Source organism: Miniopterus schreibersii (genome assembly GCF_964146895.1).
Source record: "Miniopterus schreibersii genome assembly, chromosome: 14".
NCBI classification, from domain to species: Eukaryota; Metazoa; Chordata; class Mammalia; order Chiroptera; family Miniopteridae; genus Miniopterus; species Miniopterus schreibersii.
In genome coordinates, this window is record NC_138114.1 from 51,044,202 (window position 1) to 51,065,260 (window position 21,059).

The 21,059-nt window shown below is 62.2% G+C and overlaps 3 protein-coding genes across 3 annotated transcripts in view; 2 read left to right on the forward strand and 1 right to left on the reverse strand.

Moving 5' to 3' along the window:
* CFAP46 (cilia and flagella associated protein 46) overlaps positions 1 to 4,939 on the forward strand; it is a 52,401-nt gene extending 47,462 nt beyond the window's left edge. Inside the window, exons 51-59 of the mRNA XM_081158411.1 lie at positions 306 to 376; positions 460 to 520; positions 591 to 626; positions 988 to 1,090; positions 1,767 to 1,879; positions 3,050 to 3,131; positions 3,657 to 3,793; positions 3,894 to 3,974; positions 4,343 to 4,939. Coding sequence (XP_081014537.1) covers positions 306 to 376; positions 460 to 520; positions 591 to 626; positions 988 to 1,090; positions 1,767 to 1,879; positions 3,050 to 3,131; positions 3,657 to 3,793; positions 3,894 to 3,974; positions 4,343 to 4,464 — 806 coding nt within the window. The 3' untranslated portion in view covers positions 4,465 to 4,939. The remainder of the gene's footprint in view (positions 1 to 305; positions 377 to 459; positions 521 to 590; positions 627 to 987; positions 1,091 to 1,766; positions 1,880 to 3,049; positions 3,132 to 3,656; positions 3,794 to 3,893; positions 3,975 to 4,342) is intronic.
* A 10,879-nt stretch (positions 4,940 to 15,818) lies between these two features.
* Positions 15,819 to 16,956, forward strand: NKX6-2 (NK6 homeobox 2; the record flags this gene model as incomplete). The annotated part of the gene is made up of 3 exons (XM_081158495.1): positions 15,819 to 16,224; positions 16,299 to 16,471; positions 16,705 to 16,956. 3 exons carry the CDS (start codon positions 15,819 to 15,821, stop codon positions 16,954 to 16,956), a joined length of 831 nt encoding a protein of 276 aa, XP_081014621.1.
* A 1,505-nt stretch (positions 16,957 to 18,461) lies between these two features.
* Positions 18,462 to 21,059, reverse strand: part of INPP5A (inositol polyphosphate-5-phosphatase A) — a 134,192-nt gene continuing 131,594 nt past the window's right edge. The window contains exons 14-16 of the mRNA XM_081158094.1: positions 20,874 to 20,942; positions 19,937 to 20,023; positions 18,462 to 19,848 (exon numbers count right to left, since the gene is read on the reverse strand). Coding sequence (XP_081014220.1) covers positions 19,943 to 20,023; positions 20,874 to 20,942 — 150 coding nt within the window. The 3' untranslated portion in view covers positions 18,462 to 19,848; positions 19,937 to 19,942. The remainder of the gene's footprint in view (positions 19,849 to 19,936; positions 20,024 to 20,873; positions 20,943 to 21,059) is intronic.

The following is a 21,059-nucleotide window of genomic DNA, read 5'->3' on the forward strand; positions in this document are numbered from 1 at the left end:
GCGGCCGCCACCGAAGCCTGCGCACGGCGGGTGCTCAGCGTGGAGAGTGAATGGCCAGTGGGTGGCCCTGGCCCAGGCCTTGCCTCGCCCTGCGAGCCTTTAATTTTGAGACGTTACAGTCATTTCAGCTTTAGAAAACTTACAATAAACATTCTCCCTACTTCTTGCTTTTTCATTGAGGCGAAGCCCACCCAACCCTGGACTAACCATTTCAAAGTGAAGGAGAGGCGTTTGTGCGCCAGGGTCGCGCGCCGGCCTTTGTCTCACTCCTCGGCATCACCACTTCCTTTGGTTGTCCCCAACAGAAGGCACCGCGAGGAAGGACGCCAGAAACAAAGAGCTCAAGAAGAGAGGCCCAGCAAAGAGGGGCAGGAAGGTAGGTGGCAAGGCCCCGCGGGCTGGGGGCTGAGGGCCGGGGGCGCCGGAGTGAAGCCCCATGACCCCCGTCTGCCGTCACAGGGCAGCGCGCCCCGGGTCATCCCCCCTGACAGCATCCTCATCAACTCGGATAACTTCAAGTGTATCCTTTGCTGGGCCCCACTGCCCGAGACACGAGCCCGTGGGCCTGGTTTTCCTTGACCAGAGCCCAGTCGTCGTGGACCCCTTCGAGGAGGCCCAGGGCCCAGGTGAGCGCTCCCACGCCCCTCCGAGCAGGCCACCCCACCCACGGCCTCGGGTGTGGCCTGGACTCCGGGGGACAGCGTGCTGGGTGTTTGGCCGAGGCCTCTGCCCCGCATCCAGTTAGGGGGTGGGGGGCTTGGGGTGCCCTGGCCTTGGAGATGACTCCTCAGGGCCTCCACAGGCAGGAGTGCCACCCGGGCTCCCACTGTTTAGGGAGGGAAGGAGACCAGCGTTTCCACCTGCAGTGAGCGAGGGGCCACCACGCCCTGCGCCCTGAGGCCGAGCCCGGGCGCCGCCCCCGCAGCCCCGTGTGCTCCACGCCTGTGACAAGGCTCATGTTTTGCCACCATTCCATTCTCGTTGCAGAAACGCTGACTCCTGTCTCTGTAACCCGGGAAATTTTGGATAAATTCAAAGACACATTCACTGCGCGATGGGCGGGACATCTGGGGAAAAAGCCCTTTCCAAGGTTTGGTCAGGGCCCCCAGGACGCCGTCCTGTGGGGGGGTCACCTGCACCAAGGTGGCTGCTCTGGGGCTGCTGTCCTCAGTCTCCACCTGGGCCCCTTCCCCTCCCTGTCTCTGCGTCTCTCCCTCTGGCCCCCTCTTGCCTGAACCCCGTTCTGTCCTGTGACGCCCTGACTTCTCTTCATCACGCCTCTGTGGTGCCGGGATCAGGGTGTCATTGTCCTCATCGCATTTTGCAGCTGAGGACCTGGCACCCAGGGGTGCCCCTGCGCAGGGTCCTTCGGCCAGTCCAGTGGGGCGTGTCCTGCAGGTGCCCTTGGGGACCGGGCGTGCTTGGGGTCAGGGAAGTGTCCCTCTAGTACTTTCCAGAGCCATGCCCAGTGAGATGGGGTCCCTTCCAGGGACACGGGGTCCATCTGTCTCAGGAGAGCGGCTGTCCTGGGACCCTGGAGTCAGACACAGGAGAGGCCATGCGGAAAGGGGGAGTGGACGGGGCTCCGTCCATCTCAGCAACAGAGTGGGGATGGAGGGGAGACCGAGTAGGATGTCTTTGCTTTAAAAACACATCTGGGGAGTGTGTCACGGGAGCTTCAGGACAGACTTGGACCTCCGCCTGTGCAGGGACACCTGCCTGTCCCTGCCTGGCCGCCCTGCCCACTGAGCCCCCTCCCTGTGCAGCCAGGCCGAGTGGGAGCAGCTCCTGGGCAGCTGTGAAGGCTTCTTCTTCTACGGGATGGAGAACTTCCTGTTGCATGTGTCAGTGGAGAGGTTGGCTGCCATGAACTTGGAAGGTGAGCGGGTCCTCTAAGTGCCCCCTCACCCCAGAGCCCGGCTCTCCAACAGGACCGTGGGCACCAGGTGAACACGCACAGGACAGAGCAGGTCCTTCATCAGGAACCAAGGTCCGATAAGGGCCCAGCAGGGCCTTGGGCAGCCCCTTGGTCCCCTGTTCATCTGTCAGATGCCCCGATTCAGGTTCCCATACCTGGCAGACCAGCCAGGGGCCGAAGTTGCGGTTATCCCCCAGCTTGGGCCTGTGGAGTCCAGGGAGTCTGGGGTGTTTCTGCAGTGTGCTGGTCACCACTCCTCCCCACCAGTACCTCTGTCTGAACTTCTGGCGATAGAGGAGGCTGCCAGGGTCCCCCACCCCCAGGATACTGTGTAGGTGGCTAGAGGCATTTTTAGGGACCCCCTCAAGGATGTCCCTCCCCTTTGAGGTGCATGTCCCCATTGATGGCAGCATGTGGATGCTTGTCCTATGGTCAGGGCACCTGAACCCACCCTGTCACCTGCTGCCCAGTCTCCTTTCCAGCCCCCCCCCATCGTAGGGCCAAGCAAGGCAGGACCCCACCCCACTCTGTGTCCCATGGGAGGTAGAAATAGGGCCTCTTTGAAGCTAATGCCGAGCCTTCAATAGGATGGCCCGTGAAGCCCAAGAACTGTGAAGGTCACAGGTGCCTGCGGGGCCACAGCGTCACCAGGCCCGCTGCTCCCCCAAAGCCTGTGTGTAAACAGTTGGAAGTTCTGCCTGCCCCTGGGGGTGCCTGAAGCCCAGCCCAGCCAGGCCGCTGTGGGAGTGGGGGGTGGGCCTCTGCATTTGTGGGGCTGCTGCATGTCCACACCCCGGGTGCATCTTGGACACTGGCCCTGTTTCAGAGGGCACTGGGGGCCAGGGTGACCAACTCGTCGCCCTGTGCCTGGTCGGTGTGGCACGCTGGGAGCCAAGACTCCCTCGCAGGGTGGGGAATGCGGGGGCCCCGGTGCACAAGGAGGCTCTGAAGGGTGTGGGCTCCTGCGGCAAATAACGTCCCCGAGTGCCTGTGCGGCCAGTGGATCCCCACAAAGGGCCTGTGGTTCAAACCCAAGCCCTGGGCAGATTGGGCTGTGTGTCTGTGGTCCACTGCACCCAGGAGATGCCAGCTTGCAGGAATGACGACCCCCCCACCCCCCGTGTCCTGCAGATTGCCAGCTGATGGTCCTGCTGGACCTGAGCCGGTCCTACGAGAGCATTCGACGGATGATGGAGTCCTTGGAGCACAAGAGGTGCCTGGTGTCCCCCTGCACTGCGTGACCAGCAGCCTGGCTTGTGGATGGCTGATGGGGGGATCTGGGGAGCATAAGAGTGATGGATGTGTCCTCTGGGGAGTGTGGGGGGACAGAGTGTCCCTGCATGCTGTGGGCAGAGCCCCAAAAGAGAGCCAAGCCTCCATGACCGGTTCTCAAACCCTCCCTGCAAAGTCTCTGGGGGTTCCAGCAGCTGACCACAGGCCCACTGGGGCCTCAAGGTCACTAGGACTGGGCCAGGAAACAGAGGACCGGCAGCTGGGAGGGTTCCCCACAGCACGAGTACCCCAGGGCCCCCAGACTGGCCCGGAGGCTGAGGAGGGCTCCTCCCTCTCACAGTGGGTGCAGTGCAGAGGGATCTGAATGCCTTTTCTTGTGACGTGGCATTTAAGTTTGGGAGTGGGAAGTTTTAAGGGCTGTCATTCCAAAAGCGTTCCAGCCCTTGGTGCTGTTTGGGTTGAGAACAGGGAGGGCTCTGTCCCACGGGAGCTCGGTTCCCTGCAGCGCACCCCAGCTGTCCTTGGAGGAGCCCATTGAGACAGCCATCCTGCTGAGTCTGGTGGGGGTCAAGAGCATCGTGGCGAACCAGTGGCCGACACTCCTGCAGGACAACGCTGCGCGGGCCAGCATCCTGTGGGAGAGTGAGTGGCGCCCCGGCCTGTCCCACACCCTTGGGCCTCCATGGAAGCCCACGGTGGGGGGAGGGTTCTGCATCCATCTGAGGCAGAGTCTCTTCCCCAGATCTGCTGCCATTTGGCAAGACAACCGGGAGAGCGGTCCGTCTCTTTCAGAAGATGGAGGCTGGTGAAATGGTAAACCACGGTAACTAGAGACTGTCCAGCTCGCTGCCCATCCCTTCAGGCCATGCGACTGCCACCCTGTGCCCACCATCCTGCGATCCTGCGAGGCCAGAGTGTCCCCACCTCCACTCCTGCACAGTCTCTGCAGGTCACTTGTCCCTGCAGTCAGTGGTGGCAGGAGGAGGCCCTGAGCTCGTAGAACCCTCTGGCCTCAGTGTCCCCCCTCGGCGTCCTGGTGTGTGAAGGACACACAGCAGCATCCATGCCCGGGGACTGTGTCTGGACGCAGAGCCAGGAGCACCCACCTCCCTGTCCACCCAGGCACGTGGCCCTTGGCTGGGGCCCTGGACTTCCTGCTCCCGGTGAGCCTCCCGTCCCCTCTCCCCTCAGATGAGTCTCCGTGGACCCACAAGAACAAGCTGATGTTCCGACCACAGCAGCGAGGCTCTGAGTGGCTCTCCATCAGCCTCAACCTGGTCCTGTACGGCCTGCCGAACCAGGCCATCGTGTGACCCTCCCGTCCCACCTGCTGCACCCGGCCCCAGACGCTCCTCCAGTGACCCCCTGCTGGGCGGTGTCTCCCCTCATCTGCCCAGGGTGCCACCTGCCTCCTCTGTCATCAGCCAGGGCCCTCCCAGGGGTCTCCTGCTCTGTGGCACCTCTGCACGAGGGACCTGCGTGGGCTGAGGGGCTTGGCAGGTGGGTGCGGTGAGGGCTGCACCCGGGGCCGACCCACGCTGCCTGGGCCCCTGAACCCTCCCTGCCTTGTCAGGGGGCGTGCCTGTCCCGGGGGCTGGGATGAGGGGTGCTCTCCACCTCCCAGGGGCCTTCAGCAGCAGGTGTGCCCTGGAAGGCAGTTTCTGGCTGATGTCCCTGGGGACAAGGCTTAGGGTCCCAAGAGGGGGGCATGCCCAGTTCCTAGACAGGGAACACTGTTGGGCTTTTTGTTTCCATGTAAGAGCTTCAGTAAAGGACTGATCCAGCCTCTGTGAGTGGTTTCTGTGGCCGAGACGCTGGGTGGTGGCGGGTCTGGCCCCAGCCTCACAGGCCTGGGGGTCACCAGCACCTTCTCCCACCTCAAAACTCAAAGGGAGGACCTGGCTGGTGAAGTGAGGCCCTAGCCCCCCGCCCGAGCTTCCCACGGGGTGGGCTCCCACCCAGGCAGAGAAAGTCCTGTCCCTCCCACGTGGTGCAAATACGGCTGCTTCTGTTGGTCATGTGAGGCGTTGTAGCCTTGGTCCCTGAGGGGCTGCGTGGTCCTGCCCCAGCCAGGACTCTCCCCAGCTGCAGCTTTCCTGCCACCACGGGATCAAGGTGTGTGAAGCCAAGTGGGACAGAGCCACCAGGTGTGACATGAGCAGAGTAGCCTCTCTGCACCGCAGGTGACGTGACACCCGCTCTGTGGCTCCGTCCATGTGTTAGGGAGAGGCCATGGGGGAGATGATGACATAAAGGAAGGCCAGGCCGGTGCCCACCCCTCCTGCCCCTTGCTGTCTCCCTGACCTTGACATGTGTGTCCCACGCTGGGGACCTGACATCCATGGGCCAGCGGGATGGGATGGGGTTGCCCACTCTCTCCAAACGCCTCTTGGCTGAATGGCCGGCGCTGGACTTACCAGCGCTTCGTCCCCAGCCCCGTGGCAGGTCCTGGGTGCTGGAGGGAGCTGTGCAGGGGGAGGCGGGGTGGGTGTGCAGGCTGGGCCAGGCCAGGGAGAGCCAGCAAGCAGGAGGGGGGCCGGGGCCTCGTCTCCGCTGAGTAAGGGACTGAAAATGATGAACATGCAGTGTTGACAGCACCGGGGATCCTCGGGGAGGCCGTCTGTCCTGCCCGTCACTGCTGCTGCATTCTTCACGGTGTGGTCATCTCCAAAGACTGAATGGCCAGCCCCTCAAGAGGGGTGCCCGGTCCTGTCCAGTACTGTCCTGCTGGCTTCTGAGCACAAGTCACATCCCCAAACAAAGCCTGGTCCTTGCCTGCCTCACCTGGAGATTTCTCGGGCCTCTGAGCACCAGCTCTGGGGCCACCTGGCACCTGGCAGCCACCCAAGGGTCAGAAGATGCCAGGCCCCAAGCCAGGTGGCCCCTGGTCGCCCAGGAGCTGAGTGGATGGGAGATGGGACGCATACCTGAGCACGCCCCTGGCACACACGACCTTATGCCCTGACACATCACAGCAGCACGGCCACCCTGCTCTTAGATGCAGAGGGACCAGGACTGAGACATCCGACAAACAGTCCAAGTAGTAAAACAAAGCACAAATTAAGACAATGATGAGCTATCACTACCATACCTGCTAAAATAAAAACCAGGGACACCACCACATGCTGGTGAAGAAACTGGGTCTCCCGGGCCTGGCTGGCGGAGCTGTGACGTGGTGCAGCCCGCTGCGAAGCCTGCAGGGGGTGCGTGACCCGGCCTCACGCTGCTGGGCATTTACCCCGGAGAAGAGGAAGCGTTCACGCAAATACGCGCTCATGAAAGCTTGTAGCAGCTTCATTCTGTTCCAGCAGGAAACTAGAGACAACCCGCGCGAGTCGCATCCTGCCTGGCACCGGAGCCACAGGATGGGCTGCCGACACTGTGGGCCTCGAGGGTGTTGTGCTGCGTGGAAACGCCGGTGTCAACGAGACATACTGTGGATCCTTTTCTACAACATTCGCACACGACGGGACTCTAGGGATGGAGAAGAGATTAGTGCTGCCAGGTGACGGGGACGGGGGCAGGGACAGTGTGTGTGGGGGAAGCAGGGGTGAGGAAGCCTTGGGGTGACAGGTCAGTTCTCTATCTTGACTGTGGCAGCGACACAAGTCTATGCATGAGATAACATTGCATATAGCTGCACCCACCCTCCCACATGCACACACACATGCACACACAATATACATGTGCGCATGCACACGGGCACATACACTCAGGCACACATGCGTGCACACACGTGCAGGCACATGCAGGTTCACACACAACACATGACACACACATGCATACATGTGTGCACATACATGCTCTCACACACATACATGTGCACAAACACATGGCTGTACAGAGCGGTGGAAACAGCACAGTGTGCAGTCGGGCTCCCATCTGCCACCTCAGCTGTCACCTGGGGGAGGCTGTGTGAAGGGCACACGGCACGATCTGCACTATCTACGCCGCTTCCCGTGAGTCTGTAATTAATTCAATAGAAAGTGTGTCTAAAGCTCATCTTTGACGATACTGAAAGGTGGAGATTCCTCCTTTTTTTGTTTGATTTTTTTTTTTCCTTTTTCCAAGTATATACACATAGTTGTTCCAGGTTTTTGTGTGTGTTTTTTTTTTTTATTAAGCTAACTAATGACCGGGGAATAAATTTAGATCAGAGCTGCATTGGAAATATGAGCTTCCTTGGGGAGAGGCGCTGGCACTCACCCAGGCAACAGGAGTAAAAGCTTCTGGAGATATTTCATCACACGCTCACTTTTCAGCTCCCGTGTCCTCACGTGAGTGCGATTTCATGTATCAAAGGCGCTAGAATAACTTTCTGAATTATGTCCCAGCAACATAACAAATCACATTATCAATTAACTTCTACAATAGAAGTGGCTTTCTGTAATAGATCCAAGCGTGAAAAAATTACGTGGGTGAAATTTATGTAACCCTAAAAACTGTAAGGAGAAGAAAGATCACTTTGAATTTATTGGTAATAATAGGGGAGGGGATTAATTCGCACGGTGGACAGCCCTCTGAGAGGGTGACCGGCCTGCAAGCTCTGGACGTGTCCCACAAAGGACACAGGCTGGCGATGGGGCTGGGCTGCGGGATGACCACACTGCCACTCCAGGTGACCCCCGTGAGTGGATCGGGGGTGGGAGCCCAGGCTCTGGTCCAAGCTGAGCTCTGGACGGGCTCCGTGACCTTGAGCTGGTTACTCAGGAGCTGCACCCTCTGTGTCCCCGGACTTCCCACAGCTGGGGCCCGACCCCCCCAGCTCCTAGACCCACAGGCCAGGTCGGCGAGGAGCCCTGTGCACTCGGCCCAGCCCCTCTTCGTCCGGGCCCCTCGCTCCCGTGAGTGTCCTGCTCATCAATCACCTTTTTAAAAGTTCAACTTACTTTCTTAATTGTCTTGAAAATCGTGATTTGCATATTTTAAAAGGAGTGTTTTTATTGTAGGAAATTTGGAAAATAAAATCCTCTTAGCTGACCGCAAAGGTCAACGTTTGATGGATATCTTTTCTCCGCCCACTTTCTGCCTCACAAGCTCCTATGGTGTCTTGGCAAGTCCCCGGCGGTTTCACTTAACTGCTAAAGGACTTCCCGTTTCAAGATTTCAAAGTCAGAATCCTCTACCCTCCCGCAGGCCACCTGCAAACTCCAGGGACCCCTGTGCATGGAGGGGGCCTGTTCCAATAGGGAAGTGAGGGCCTGAGGATGAGTGGGCTGGGGCCCTGGGCACGCCAGGTGTCTTGACACTGGGCCCAGGTAATGTGGGCTCTGTGGCCACACTTCACATTTGTTCCACATTTAATCCCCATGGAATAGCGGCAGGTAGGCACTAACCGAGGTCCATTCTCCCCATGTGACCACCACAAGCCCTGCCCTTTGCCAGCCCCTGGCAGCCTCCACTCGTCCTGGCACCATGTTCTCACCTCCTGGCACAGGTCCTCGGGGCTCCTGGGTCCCTCCCTGGGACTCCCAGGGAAGTCCCTGCTCACCTGGGAGGCCACACGCCCCTCCCGGGTCCACTTGGGGCCTGGGCACCTGGGCCTCCCTCCTCTCCCGACTTAATTCACAGTCACAGCTAAAACAGGCTTCCCGATTGATCTGGATTAAGAAATTAGGTGGGTTAATAAACTAAAATGCTCACAGATCCTCGTATATAAATTTCTATTAAGTTCCCTCATCCAACACTGGTCTCTAATAGTTTAATTTCTATATTAAATAATTAAAACACTATTTTCAATTGCAGTGAACAATTGTTTTCCTTAATGATCTCTCTAGAGGAGCCAGTAATTTTATATCTTGTAAAAATGATTAACTGGCATCATTAGCCCGTATCCCTGAAATATAACCCAGCAACTCCACGAGCGGCCATCTGTATTCAATTAATGCTCCTTGCGTTAGGCCAGGATCGCTCGCGCCACGGCTGTCCTCTTGTTTTATGATGACGATGATGAAGATAGAAACAACCAGTTTAATTATCCCATTTCCAACAGTGAAATCAATTTGCGACGCGCCTGCACCCGTAAGAAAAGATGAAGGCGGCGCGGTCCCTGGGAAAGGCGGCGGCCCAGCAGCCAGCAGACTCCCCGGCTCTGGGCGGGCGCCCGGGGCTCAGCGCGGTGGGTGCCTGGGGCTCAGCGTGGTGGGTGCCCGGGGCTCAGCGAGGCAGGCCCCCGGGGCTCAGCGTGGCGGGCGCCCGGGGCTCAGCGAGGCGGGTGCCCGGGGCTCAGCGCGGCGGGTGCCCGGGGCTCAGCGCAGTGGGCACATGGGGCTCAGCGTGGTGGGTGCCCGGGGCTCAGCGTGGTGGGCGCCTGGGGCTCAGCGCAGTGGGCACATGGGGCTCAGCGTGGTGGGTGCCCGGGGCTCAGCGTGGTGGGCGCCCGGGGCTCAGCGCAGCGGGCACATGGGGCTCAGCGTGGTGGGTGCCTGGGGCTCAGCGTGGCGGGCACATGGGGCTCAGCGCGGTGGGTGCCCGGGGCTCAGCGCAGCGGGCACATGGGGCTCAGCAGTCCTGGGCTCCAGCGCCCGAGGGGCTGTGTGCTCTGCCCCCGGCATCACTCTGTCCCTCAGCCCCGGTGGCGGGGTCCCGAGGCCGGCCCTGCTCCCCGCACTCACAGGGACAAGGGCCGCCCCCAGACCTGGGGCAGCTGGTGAGGGGCCTGGGCGCAGCACCCGCTGTCAGGGTGATTCAAGGGACGCGCCCCGCCCCGCCGCTCAGTCACGGGTGGGCGCTGTCAGCCGGCGCAATCTAATTGTTTGACGTTTTTATCACAACTCATCGAGACCAGCGGGAGATGACTAGATTAATACTCCGTGCGGTCGGCGGATGGGCCAAATTACAGGGGACTCTTACGTTTTCTTATTATAGATTTTAATTCTTCGTGACAAGAGGCGAAGGGGCTGTTAAGACCATGAGGTGGGGGCGGCTCCCCTCTACCCGGTACGCAGGGATTGGGGTGCCCCCATGTGCTCCCCGTTTTCCTGGTATCTCCTGCGGCCAGGCTCTGGTCTGGGGACACAGGTGCTCAGACAGCAGGACAGGGACAAGGACCATCCTGCCTACGAGCCCTGCCCCTCAGGAAACATCCTCTTTGAAATGAAGCTCTTGGACTCAGAACTGCCCCCCAAAGATGGGGCTGCTGAGCCCCCACCCCCACGAAGCCGTGTGCACCCCAGCACGGCTGTTGGGAGGTGTCCCGGGTGCCATTCCAGCGGCATGTCCTGGGCTCACGAGTTGGGAGTGTGGTCGCGAGCCCAGTGGCCACTGTACCTCCTGCCCATGGGCTGCTTGGTCACCATTCGCCCTCCTCGCTTTGCTATTAATTCTGGTTCTTTGTGTAACGGGAACGCCAGTCTTTTTCTGTCACAGGCATGAAGCCTTCCTCCCAGTTTCCCGTTTACTGCCAGGTCCTACTCATGATGGGCTTCATCACCCTGCAAATATTTTACACTTTTTTCTGGCATCACCGTGACTGTTGTCATGTCTCGTGATGGGTCTGGGAGTTACCCCACCCTGTGGCCTTTCCTTTGGGTTCTGTTTGTCTTATTTTGGGGCCTTAAGTGTTTCCTGGAACCCTCACGGGGAAGGCAGTGCCTGCTCTAGGGCACACGGGGCCCAGTGTGGAGGGCAACCTGGAGGCGCCACACACCGAGTGAGTTGGGGACCTCCTACCCCAGCGGGCACCTGGATTTCTCCTTGGCGATTGGCATCATGGGTGGGTTCAAATAGCCCCAGCTCTCCCCCAACCTTTGGTCTTCTGGGATTCGAGCCCCTCCCCAGTCACTTCATAGTGTAAATAACTAAGGGCACAGTTGTCAGACTCAGTTATCGATTTGCAATTTGCCTGCTGTCAGCTCCCTGCTCCCCAACCCCCTGCCAACGCCCCTGCAGGGAAGCTCCCTCCTCACTCCGCCACAGGTATTTCATAGAGACCTGGGGATGGGTGGACAGAGAAGTTCAACCAGAGGGCTCAGGCCAGGCAGGCAGTGGGCAGCCCTTTCCGCACAGCCAGGGATAGCTGAGGCTGCTGGGCACCTAGACACGGTCAGGAAGGGACACCCAGGGACCGCAGAGGCCACCCACCCCGGGGAGGCGCTGGCCACGGCACAGCCCAACCCTCTGCAACAGGAAGCCTCCACCTGGGACAGAGACTGGCCTGGATGACAGCCAGGAGCCCTTCCGGAAGCGCCCACGTGGCCAATGCTGCTCCGGTCCATCTGCAAAAGCGCGGAGCGGGCGCCCTGACACAAATCTTTTACTGGGCGCTCAATTAGTGCGTTTGGCAGGTGGTCAGATGCCCCCTGGAGAGCAGCCCCGGGAGAGAGCTCATTACCCGAGATCCTACACCTGGTGCCTGCAAGGCCCCAGGGGAATTAGCTCTGCGCTGTGATTTACGGCACCTCCCTTTGTCCTTTCCTGAAGGAGACAAGAGTCTCTGGACCTCAGAGAGCGCTTCTGAGGCGCTGTGTGACGGTCTCCCTGAGGGCCTTGGCCTCTGCAGTCACGACAGCCAGCTGCCTCCTCCTGGGAGCCTCTCCTGGTTTAGGTAACTGCTGCATCCCCCTCGCCTGGCTCCCATTTGCAAAGGGCATGGGGTGGGGTGGGGGAGATTTCAGCGGGGACCTCGTCAGAGGGGGGTGCTGGCCCTGCTTGCTGAGTATGTAGGTTCGAGAGTCATGTCCGGCCCAGCGTGGGTGTGGCTGCAGGCAACAGGTGGCCACAAGTCCCTCAGAAGCAGGAAAGCTGAACACAATGGCACACACAGGAAAGGCTCCCCAAAGCGGGGAGGGCAGGTGGGCCTGAGGCAGGGTGGGGGGCAGCCTTTGGCTCAACCAGACCCACGTAGGACGTTCTCGCCTGGAGCTCCTCGCTACTTCTGCTGGGAAGTCGTTCAAGCATTCATTCATTCCTTCATTCCTTCATTCATTCCTTCATTCATTCCAGCTCTTCACAGCCTGGGCCCCTGGGTGCTGTCCTGAACCAGGGACCCTGCAGGACACCGGGGAAGGAAGGAGGTGCCTCGGCCATTCGCAGGGAAAGCTTGAGGCTGAGGTCTGGGCAGCAGACCTGGGCGGTCCTGAGGGAGGACCTGGAAGGAGGGAGGAAGGCCAGGTGTGGGGCTGGCAGGCGAGCCAAGGAGGGCAGAGGCACTGCGCTTGTCAAGACGCTGGCCTGAGCAGCAACTGAAGCAACGGCGGTGTGTGGGTCAGCAGAGGGGGGACATGTGCGTATGAGGCACCTGGCAGCGGCCACATCTGTCCCGTGTGCATCTGTCCCCAAAGCAGAGAAGGACCCAGCGCCCCCGGTTGGCCGGCTGGCTCCCGCACACCCACCTGGCTCTGGGAGCCAGTGCACGGCCCTGGCCAGCGAAAAGCCCCCTGCACGAAGTTCTCAGGCCTCAGTGCCTGTCCTGCGTACTCGCCCAGGTCCCTTTGCTCAGGAGGGGGTGCGATTCGCCATCTGCACGAGCCCAGAACCCGCTCGCCTCTGGGTCCCTAACCTGCGGCCCCCACCGCGCCCTGTGGGTCCACGGCCCCGGTTGGGCCCCGCAGGCGCGAGGCAAGTGCCATCGCTTCCTGTGCATCGCCCAGGCCCCCGCAAGGTGGGCGAGGGAGCCAGAGTGGGCCAGGTTCCCGTGGTTCTCCGGGGCACGGCTGGCACCTACGAGGGGCCCAATAAATAAATGTGGAACGGCTAAGGCCTCTGCCGAACGGCGCCCCCCGTTACCCACCGCGCCGCTGGCGACGCAGGAGCGCCGGTCGCCTCATCCGCGGGCCCGTTCCCGGGACCAGGGGGTGGCATTCACCAGCCTCTCGCCCTGCCGGCAGGTCCGCCCGGGCCGCGCGAGCCCCGCGGCGCCCCTTCCCGCTGGCCGGCGGCCACCGCACCCTCCCTGGGGGGGGTCCCTCCGGTCCCACCGCGGGGGCGGCGCAGGAAGCGGGGGTGCGGCGGGCGCCCCGGGAGGGGGTGCAGAGGGCGCGGGCAGGGAAGACGAAGTTACCAGCCTTTGCTCGGGCCGGGGCGGGGAGGCGGGCGCCCCGTGCGCGGCATCCAGGAGGGGGGGCGCGTGGGGGGCCGGGCCCGGGAGGCCCCGCGGGAAAGGCAGGGCAGGGCGCCTGGGCGCGCACCGAGCCGCCAGGGACCAGAAGCGCGGAAAAGTGGGCGCCCTCACCCCGCACTCCTGGCGCCCCCGAACCACACCCAGCCCCCTATCCCGCACCCCCGGCCCGGGCTCCCCGGAGAGCGGCGCGCGATGCGGCCGGTGGAGACCCGAGTCCCACTCCCGACCCCAAGCGTTCCGGCCGCAGCCAGGGAGAGCCTGGCGCGAGGCCGGGCCTGGGTCGCTGGAGCGCAGCGCAGCGCGTCGGGGCCTCTCTCCTCGGCGGTGAAAAAGGGCTGCGAGGCTCCCTCCCGGCTGTGCAAGGAGCCAAAACTCGCGGCTCGGGGTTGGGCGTCCCTCCGGCCCTGAGCCAGGGTTTGGGGAACCCTTCCCGAGGGTAGCTGGCTCCGTGGTCCCGCCCAGGCGCGCCCCAGGGAACCGTCCTGCCGCTGCGGCCCTGGGTGGGCTCGGCGCCGCCGAGGAGGGTCCCGCGGCCGCTCGGCCGCCGCTCCCGCCCCCTGGCCCCGCCGCTACGCCCGCAGCTCCCGCCTCCCTCGGGCCCGAGCCTTGGAACCGGCGCCGCTGTCTCCGGGGAGCCCAGAGGGGCCCCAACCCTGCGGCCGGGCTCCGGGGGCGCATACAGGCTGTAGCCTCCTCCGAGAAAGTGGGGCGCGAGCGAGACCGGGGCGGGTCTCAGGCCGGGTGGGCCCCGCGCTGCGGGAAGCCCGGGAACAGCGCTCTGGGTGCCTGGCGCCTGCCTGGGGAGGGGGGAAGGCAGCCTCGCCCGGATCCCACGGGTGCGCCCGGGCCGAGGAAGCGGGGAGAGAGACTCCTCTGCGCCCGGCTGCCGCGCCCGGGAAGCCAGGGGCAGCCCGGAGCGCGCGCGAGGCCGCGGCGGTCACCCCACGCCCGCCCAGGGCGCGGCCAGCGGCTTTCCGAGCCGACGTCTGGCGTCGGGACTCAAGCCCCGCCGCCAACTGCACAAAACGAAAATGGACCCCCGAGGGTCGCGGTGCCAGCGGGCGCTGGATCCCTGCACAGAGCCCGGAGGGCGGCCTTCGTGCGCGCCACCGAAACCCTGGAGGCCGGGGCGAAACGGGAAAGTCGTTGACGACGGGCCGCGCGAGGCCGGCCTGGCGCCCCAGCCCCCGCCCCCGCCCCCGCCGCGAACCGGCTGAGCATCCCCGCAGGTTCGCGTCGCAGCCCCAAACGGGCAGCGAACAGTATCAGTATCGGCCACTTGTTAATTAACGCGTAGCGCCACCGAAAAGGGCGGATGCGCCGCCGCTCGGCATCTGCTCAGCGCCCCTCCACCGGCGCTCGGCGCCCACCGCGGTCCTGTTTGAACCCACATCGGTTCTTGGGGACGCGCGCTTTTGGTACCTAGAGGACACCACGGGCCCCACATGCCCGTCTAAAGGCCGCACTTCTGCCTCCGCGCTTGGGGCGCGAACCCACGTGGAGGCTCTGGACGCCTTGGGCGTCAGGGCTCGGAGCCTGCAAGCACCCCCATTCCCCCAGCTCGGGTGCGCTGACCAGGGAACGGCCCTGGGCTGGGGGAGTGGGGGTGGGCACGGGTGCAAGCTCGGGTCAGGTTGCCTCCCCAGCACCGAGCTGTGACCAATGCCCGACCCGCGCAGCCGGGAGGCCGGGAGGCCGGGCTACTCCGCGCTCCAGCCCGGCGCCGGCGGAGGCCAGCCCCGCGGACGGGGAGGGGCCTGGAGCCGCCCTGCAGCGCGCGTGAGTCTGCGGACTCGCGTGTGGCCCCGGGACAGGCCTCGCCGCCGCGCCAGCCGTGTGCCAGTAAAAGCGGAGCAGATTCGCGAGGGCCAAGTGCGGCCGCGGGGCCCCTGGCCTCTGAGTCCCCGCTTCCTCCGCCGCGGGTCTGCGTCCCGGGGAGTTTTCCCGGAGATGGTTGCGGTCCTCCCGCGACCTGAGTGAGGGGCCGCCGGGAGCCGCAGGCCGGGGAGCTGGCCCAGCCCCCCGACGGCGCCCTCCCGCACGGGGCGCTTCGCCGAATGGGGGGCGCCCGGCGCTGCGGGGTGGATCCTCAAATCTGCATTCTTTCGGGCGATAAAATATGCTCTCGTATTTTTTCCTGATTCCCCATTAAAAGCTTTGCCTAACTAAACTCCCATCCAACGGGATTTATTTCGTCCCGGGGGAGATAAATCGGGCAAATTTACAGCCCGGAAGGCACCTGCCGCGCTAATGGGCCCTTCATGGAGTGCGCGGCGGCGGGGGCGCGCGGCGGGCGGGGCGCTGGCCAATGGCCGGGCCGCGGGCGCCCGCAGCCAATCAGCGCGCGCGCCGCTCCGGGGCCCCGCGGTTATCAGCGCGCCCGGCCCGCGCGGCGCCGCTCCGCCCGGACCCGGAGCCGCCGCCCGCGCCCGCCGCCCTCCGCCGCCGCCGCCGCCGCCCGGCCCGGCCCCAGCCCCGCGCGCGCCCTCCGGGGCCGTCGGCGCCCGCCCGCGCCCCGCGCCCCGCGCCCCGTGCAGCGGCGCCCGCCCGGGCCGCGCGCGAACTTCCCGGGCCGGATGGGCGCCCGGGCCGGCGGCGGCGGCGCCCATGGACGCTAACCGCCCGGGCGCGTTCGTGCTGAGCAGCGCGCCGCTGGCCGCGCTGCACAACATGGCCGAGATGAAGACGTCGCTGTTCCCCTACGCGCTGCAGGGCCCCGCGGGCTTCAAGGCGCCCGCGCTGGGCGGGCTGGGCGCGCAGCTGCCGCTCGGCACCCCGCACGGCATCAGCGACATCCTGGGGCGCCCCGTGGGCGCGGCGGGCGGCGGCCTCCTGGGCGGCCTGCCCCGTCTCAACGGGCTCGCCTCGTCGGCCGGCGTCTACTTCGGGCCCGCGGCCGCCGTGGCGCGCGGCTACCCCAAGCCGCTGGCCGAGCTGCCCGGGCGCCCGCCCATCTTCTGGCCCGGCGTGGTCCAGGGCTCGCCCTGGAGGGACCCGCGCCTGGCCGGCCCGGGTGAGTGGCGCGCGGGAGGCGGCGCGGGGCGCGGGGCGGGGGCTGCGGCCGCGCTCACACGCTCTCCCCTGCAGCCCAGGCCGGCGGCATCCTGGACAAAGACGGCAAGAAGAAGCACTCGCGGCCGACCTTCTCGGGCCAGCAGATCTTCGCGCTGGAGAAGACCTTCGAGCAGACCAAGTACCTGGCGGGGCCGGAGCGCGCGCGTCTCGCCTACTCCTTGGGCATGACCGAGAGCCAGGTCAAGGTGAGGCGGGGGCCCGGCGGCTCCGCTGGGTCCCTCTGCGCCAGGCGGGCCCTCCCGCCCGCGTCCTGCGAACGGTGCCCAAGCGGCCGCCCGCCCGCGCGCGCGCGCCTCGACCCAGCCCCGAAGGCGCGGCTGCCCCGCCGCCGGGGCGGGGGCCTGTGTGCTGGCCGCGCGCTGCGAGTCGGGCGCCCCGCCTTGGGAGGCCCCGCCTGACGAACCCCCTGCACCCCCAGGTGTGGTTCCAGAACCGCCGAACCAAGTGGCGAAAGCGGCACGCGGCGGAGATGGCGTCGGCCAAGAAGAAGCAGGACTCGGACGCCGAGAAGCTGAAGGTGGGCGGCTCGGACGCCGAGGACGACGAATACAACCGGCCCCTGGACCCCAACTCGGACGACGAGAAGATCACGCGGCTGCTCAAGAAGCACAAACCCTCGAACTTGGCGCTGGTCAGCCCGTGCGGCGGCGGCGCGGGGGACGCCTTGTGAGCCGCGGGGCCAGGGAGGGGCGCGGCCGGCGGCCCCCCCTCCCCAGCCGGAGTTGTATATATATTTTTACAGAATAAGTTATAAAGCGGCCGGCTCGGGCTCGGCGGAATCACTTTGTATCATCAATAAATTATTTAACACGTCCCGCCGGAGCCACGGCTCCCGACTGCACCGCGTGTTTCTTCCTCCGCGTCCTGTCTCTGGGCCGCCCGGGTCCTGCGAGGGTTGTGCGCGGCGACAGCAGCCCGGTCCGCGTGCCCCGGAGCGGAGGCTGCGGGCCGCTCGGCGGCGGGAGCCGGACCGGCGGAGGCGCAGCGCGCGGGGCCCCTCCCCCCGGGCCCGCGGACCCTCGGCGGGAAGGAGCCGCTGGACGCAGCGGGAGCCTGGAGGAGCGGGACGCAGCGGGCCGCCGGCGCCGGCAGGTGAGACCCAGCCCCTCCTCCCTGGGGCCGCCTGGGCGGAGGCTTGGGGCGGATTGAAACTTTCGGGGGCTCACCCCACTCCCTCCCCGCCGTCGGCTCCATCCGGCCTGATTTGCTCGGATTGCGTATGGAAACTGCCGTGGCCCCAGGAGCTGAGTATTTGCAAATATGCCCCGAACTCACGTCGGGTGAAATAAGCGGGGTTTTAAGTTCCTCTGCATCATGGCCTTTCAGCTTCCGTTGCAGATGCTTTCCCAGTAGGAAGCACTACTGAACTCAAACGCGGACTAAGAAGAGGCCCAAGACGCTGCCCCGGGGACAGCCAGTCGCGTCGGCCGCGCAGGGTCCGGGGCTCCCCTGGGTGCGCGCTCCCGGGGAACCGCGCGGAGCCGTCCGCAGGGGCTCCCCGATGCCTCCTCTCTGCCGGCTCCTCCTGCGGGTTCAGGGCTGGTCCCGGGACCGCCACCCTCACTCTGTCTCGTTTACAACAGACTGTGGCCCGGGCTCTGCATGTTGCATCTTACTGGGCATAACTACTGAGCACTAATTTTAAATTTTAAATATAAATGATTGTTACTCTGATTTCTCTTGGACGGAGGATTTGAAAATTCTTGAGAGAAATGTAAATGGCTGAAGTTTTCTGTTTTTTGCCACATGGCTGTACCATCAACCGAAAAAACAGACATTTCTAAGGAACGACTGGCTGGTTTTGCTTCCTTTCTAAGGGAGCAGTATGAAAATTTATTTTATTTCTTCAAGTGAACTATTCCCTCATCACAAGTTAAGAGCAAAGGAATTTCCAGTTTCAGGGCTGAGGAAATCCGTGCATTTACATAATCTCCTGTAAAAATGCCGAGGGCTGAATCCTATTAGTTACCACGGAGGTAAGAAAGCCAAAAGATTTATTTTTCTGCTTTCAACTCAAGGCTTAGGTTTGTGTGACGGTATCTGATGGAATGAAATTCCAGGATTTCTAATGAGCTTGGTCTGCAACAGGCTAAGGGGGGCTCCGTCCCATCACTTAGCATTTCTAAGAGGACAAACGGGGAAGGAAGAGAGACAAAGCCAGGCAGGACTCGTTCACCAAGATCAATTTTATTGCTTAGGAACTGGAGCGGTCATTTCTAAAGGCCTCCACTGTGACCAACAGCTGAAACCCCGCTGAACAGAATCGCCGTTCGGAAGTGGACAGCACAGTGACCGCAGCCCTGACCCAGACCCCCATCCCAGTCAAGAACACAGATTCGGCAAGTGGACCCACATCACTTGCACTGGTAGTGACTGACCTAACACAAGTGTGTGCCTGCGGCCTCCCAGCCCAGGACTTCTTAGTGTTCTAGAGCAGACAAATAAACGCACGTCTCACCCGCGGGCTCCCCGTCAGCTCGGGCGCTCGCTCTGCGGGGGGAGTGTGGGCAGCTCGGTTTACGCGGGGCGTTTGCAGCTGAGCCCAGGACGTTTACAGTTCTGTTTCACTTAATGTTTTATATACAGCCCATGTTAAAAGCAATTTCTATTGGAAGCAGACTAGGCTATTTTTACTTCTCCCATGATATTATTGTTTTATGTATAATACTTGGCACCATAGAACAGTAACAAAAGACAGACAAAACGGTTTACAAAATTCTTAAAAGGTACACCCAAGCTGGCTATAACCTTCACATTCAGGTCTAATATTAACACAGGCGAAGGCAGAGGAGCAACGGCTGCTAGTGTAGCCAGGTGCTGGCGCTGACCACCCGCGATGCGCTGCCAGGTCACGTCACCCGTTCTGCAGGTGTGTGTGTGATGTTCACATAACTAAACTCCTAGACTCCAATTCTACCCGCTGATACGACACGCTCGAGCATTCATACTAGAAAGTACATTTAGCATAAGTTTTGGTAAGATTTATAAATTATTTTAAAAAGTATATATTTATATATATTTATATATAAAACTGGGAAGCAGCTGCAGTGTGATTCAGAAACCATGTACATGGCAGTAGAGGGAACAACACGGGAGGGGCCGCTGGCTGACACCAGGGCCCTCGCTGTCCTAACAGTGGCCATGCTGCCCGAGTCAGCACAGAGCCTGCTCCCGCCCCGGGCACACCTCCAGCTGGCAGAGGGGACGTCTGATACCCATGGGGTTCCCACGCTGATGATCATTACAAACTGAAAACCGTGAAGTCTAAAATACGAAATCTCTGCTGTCTATTAGAGTTTTGGCAACAGGACTGTGACTTATTAAAAAACCCAATATTTCTACTTAATGTCACATGAACAGACAAGACAGTGAGGTATGTGAGGCTCCCCCGGATGGCCGGAGGCTGAAGCGAAGTGTGGGCCAGCCGACTAGCGGGTGGCGCTCGGGCGGGTTAATCGATGCAGCTGTTCAGTGTGGATTTCAATGGACGCGACTTCCATCTGCTCCTCACGCTACAGGCAGGGCTCGCGAAGGGTCCTCTCGTGTCGCTGGCATCGCCTCCCTGCAGCGGAACCAGTGGTTTGTTAAAGGGACAGACACACCAGGAAAAGCTCAGAAAAGGTGAACTCAAGGGAAGGAGCCATATTTACCACACGTCACTGCACGACACAACACTTGTGCACGTGTGCGTGAGCTTTACCTGCCCCGGGCGCCACGCGGAAGGCCAGGAACACGGGCTGCAGCGGGAGAAGAGGAGGGTGTCAGGACTCGGGCAGCCGGCCGGCCGACCCGCCCCTCCCCCTCTCGGGCTGCCTGAGCTGAGGAGCTGGTGACCTCGAGGCCAAGGCTGCGTTACCCTGTCGCGCACGGGACCCGGGTGATAGGAAATGAAGCCAGGCTGGACGACCAGGGGCTCCAGGCAAAGTGCCTTCGTGTTTTGTAAAGAGGTATTATTTCCAGATAAAAACTAATGTAAAAACTGATTTAAAGACTGCTATGCCCCCAAATAATGGGGGGGGTGTGCGTGTGGGGCAGAGTCCTTGTCCTCGCTTGGGTCTGCTCCTGCCGGGTGCCAGCGTAGGGGCTGCGTCTCATACCCAGGGGCCTCCAAAACAGGAAAGTGTGGAGGCCTCCAGTCTGCCTGAGGGGCGGGGGGAGCACCACCTGTTGCCAGCACAGCCCTTAGTTGAGGCTCAGGTGCAGGGACAAAGTTAGTCCCTGAAGCGCTGACCTGTGACACTCACTTACCACCTGCCTGCTGAGACTGGCTCGGCATAAGGACAATAAAACCCGTCAAATGCACCTTGAGAAATGGCTACAGAAATAATCTGTGGAGACAGAGTTCTTGTTTGTTTTTTACAAGTAGTTGAACTGTGTATTTTATTCTATTGTGACCAGTCATTTCTGCTTTCTTATCTACCCACCTACCTACTTATCTACCTACCTTCTGGTATTTTATTAAAATTAAGAAAAGACAGACAACTCGGCCTATTCTGTGAAGCCAGACTGAGGAGGCCGTGAGCAGCCTGCCCTTCCCGCCGCCCGCTCCGCTGGTCCAGCCCCTGGATCGCAGCCTGGTCACATCACCTTGTGGTCTCCCATGCAGACATTGGGCCCGATGTGGTCGTAGGTGACAACCTTCTCCTCGCTCTCCGACTGGGAAAAGCAAACAGAGGGTATGGTGTGGGAAGCAGGAATGGTGGGGTTTCCTTGGGGAGCAGAGTGGCAGTCCACGGGCTCCGTGAGAGTGGTGGGTGGTGGGTGGAAGCTTCT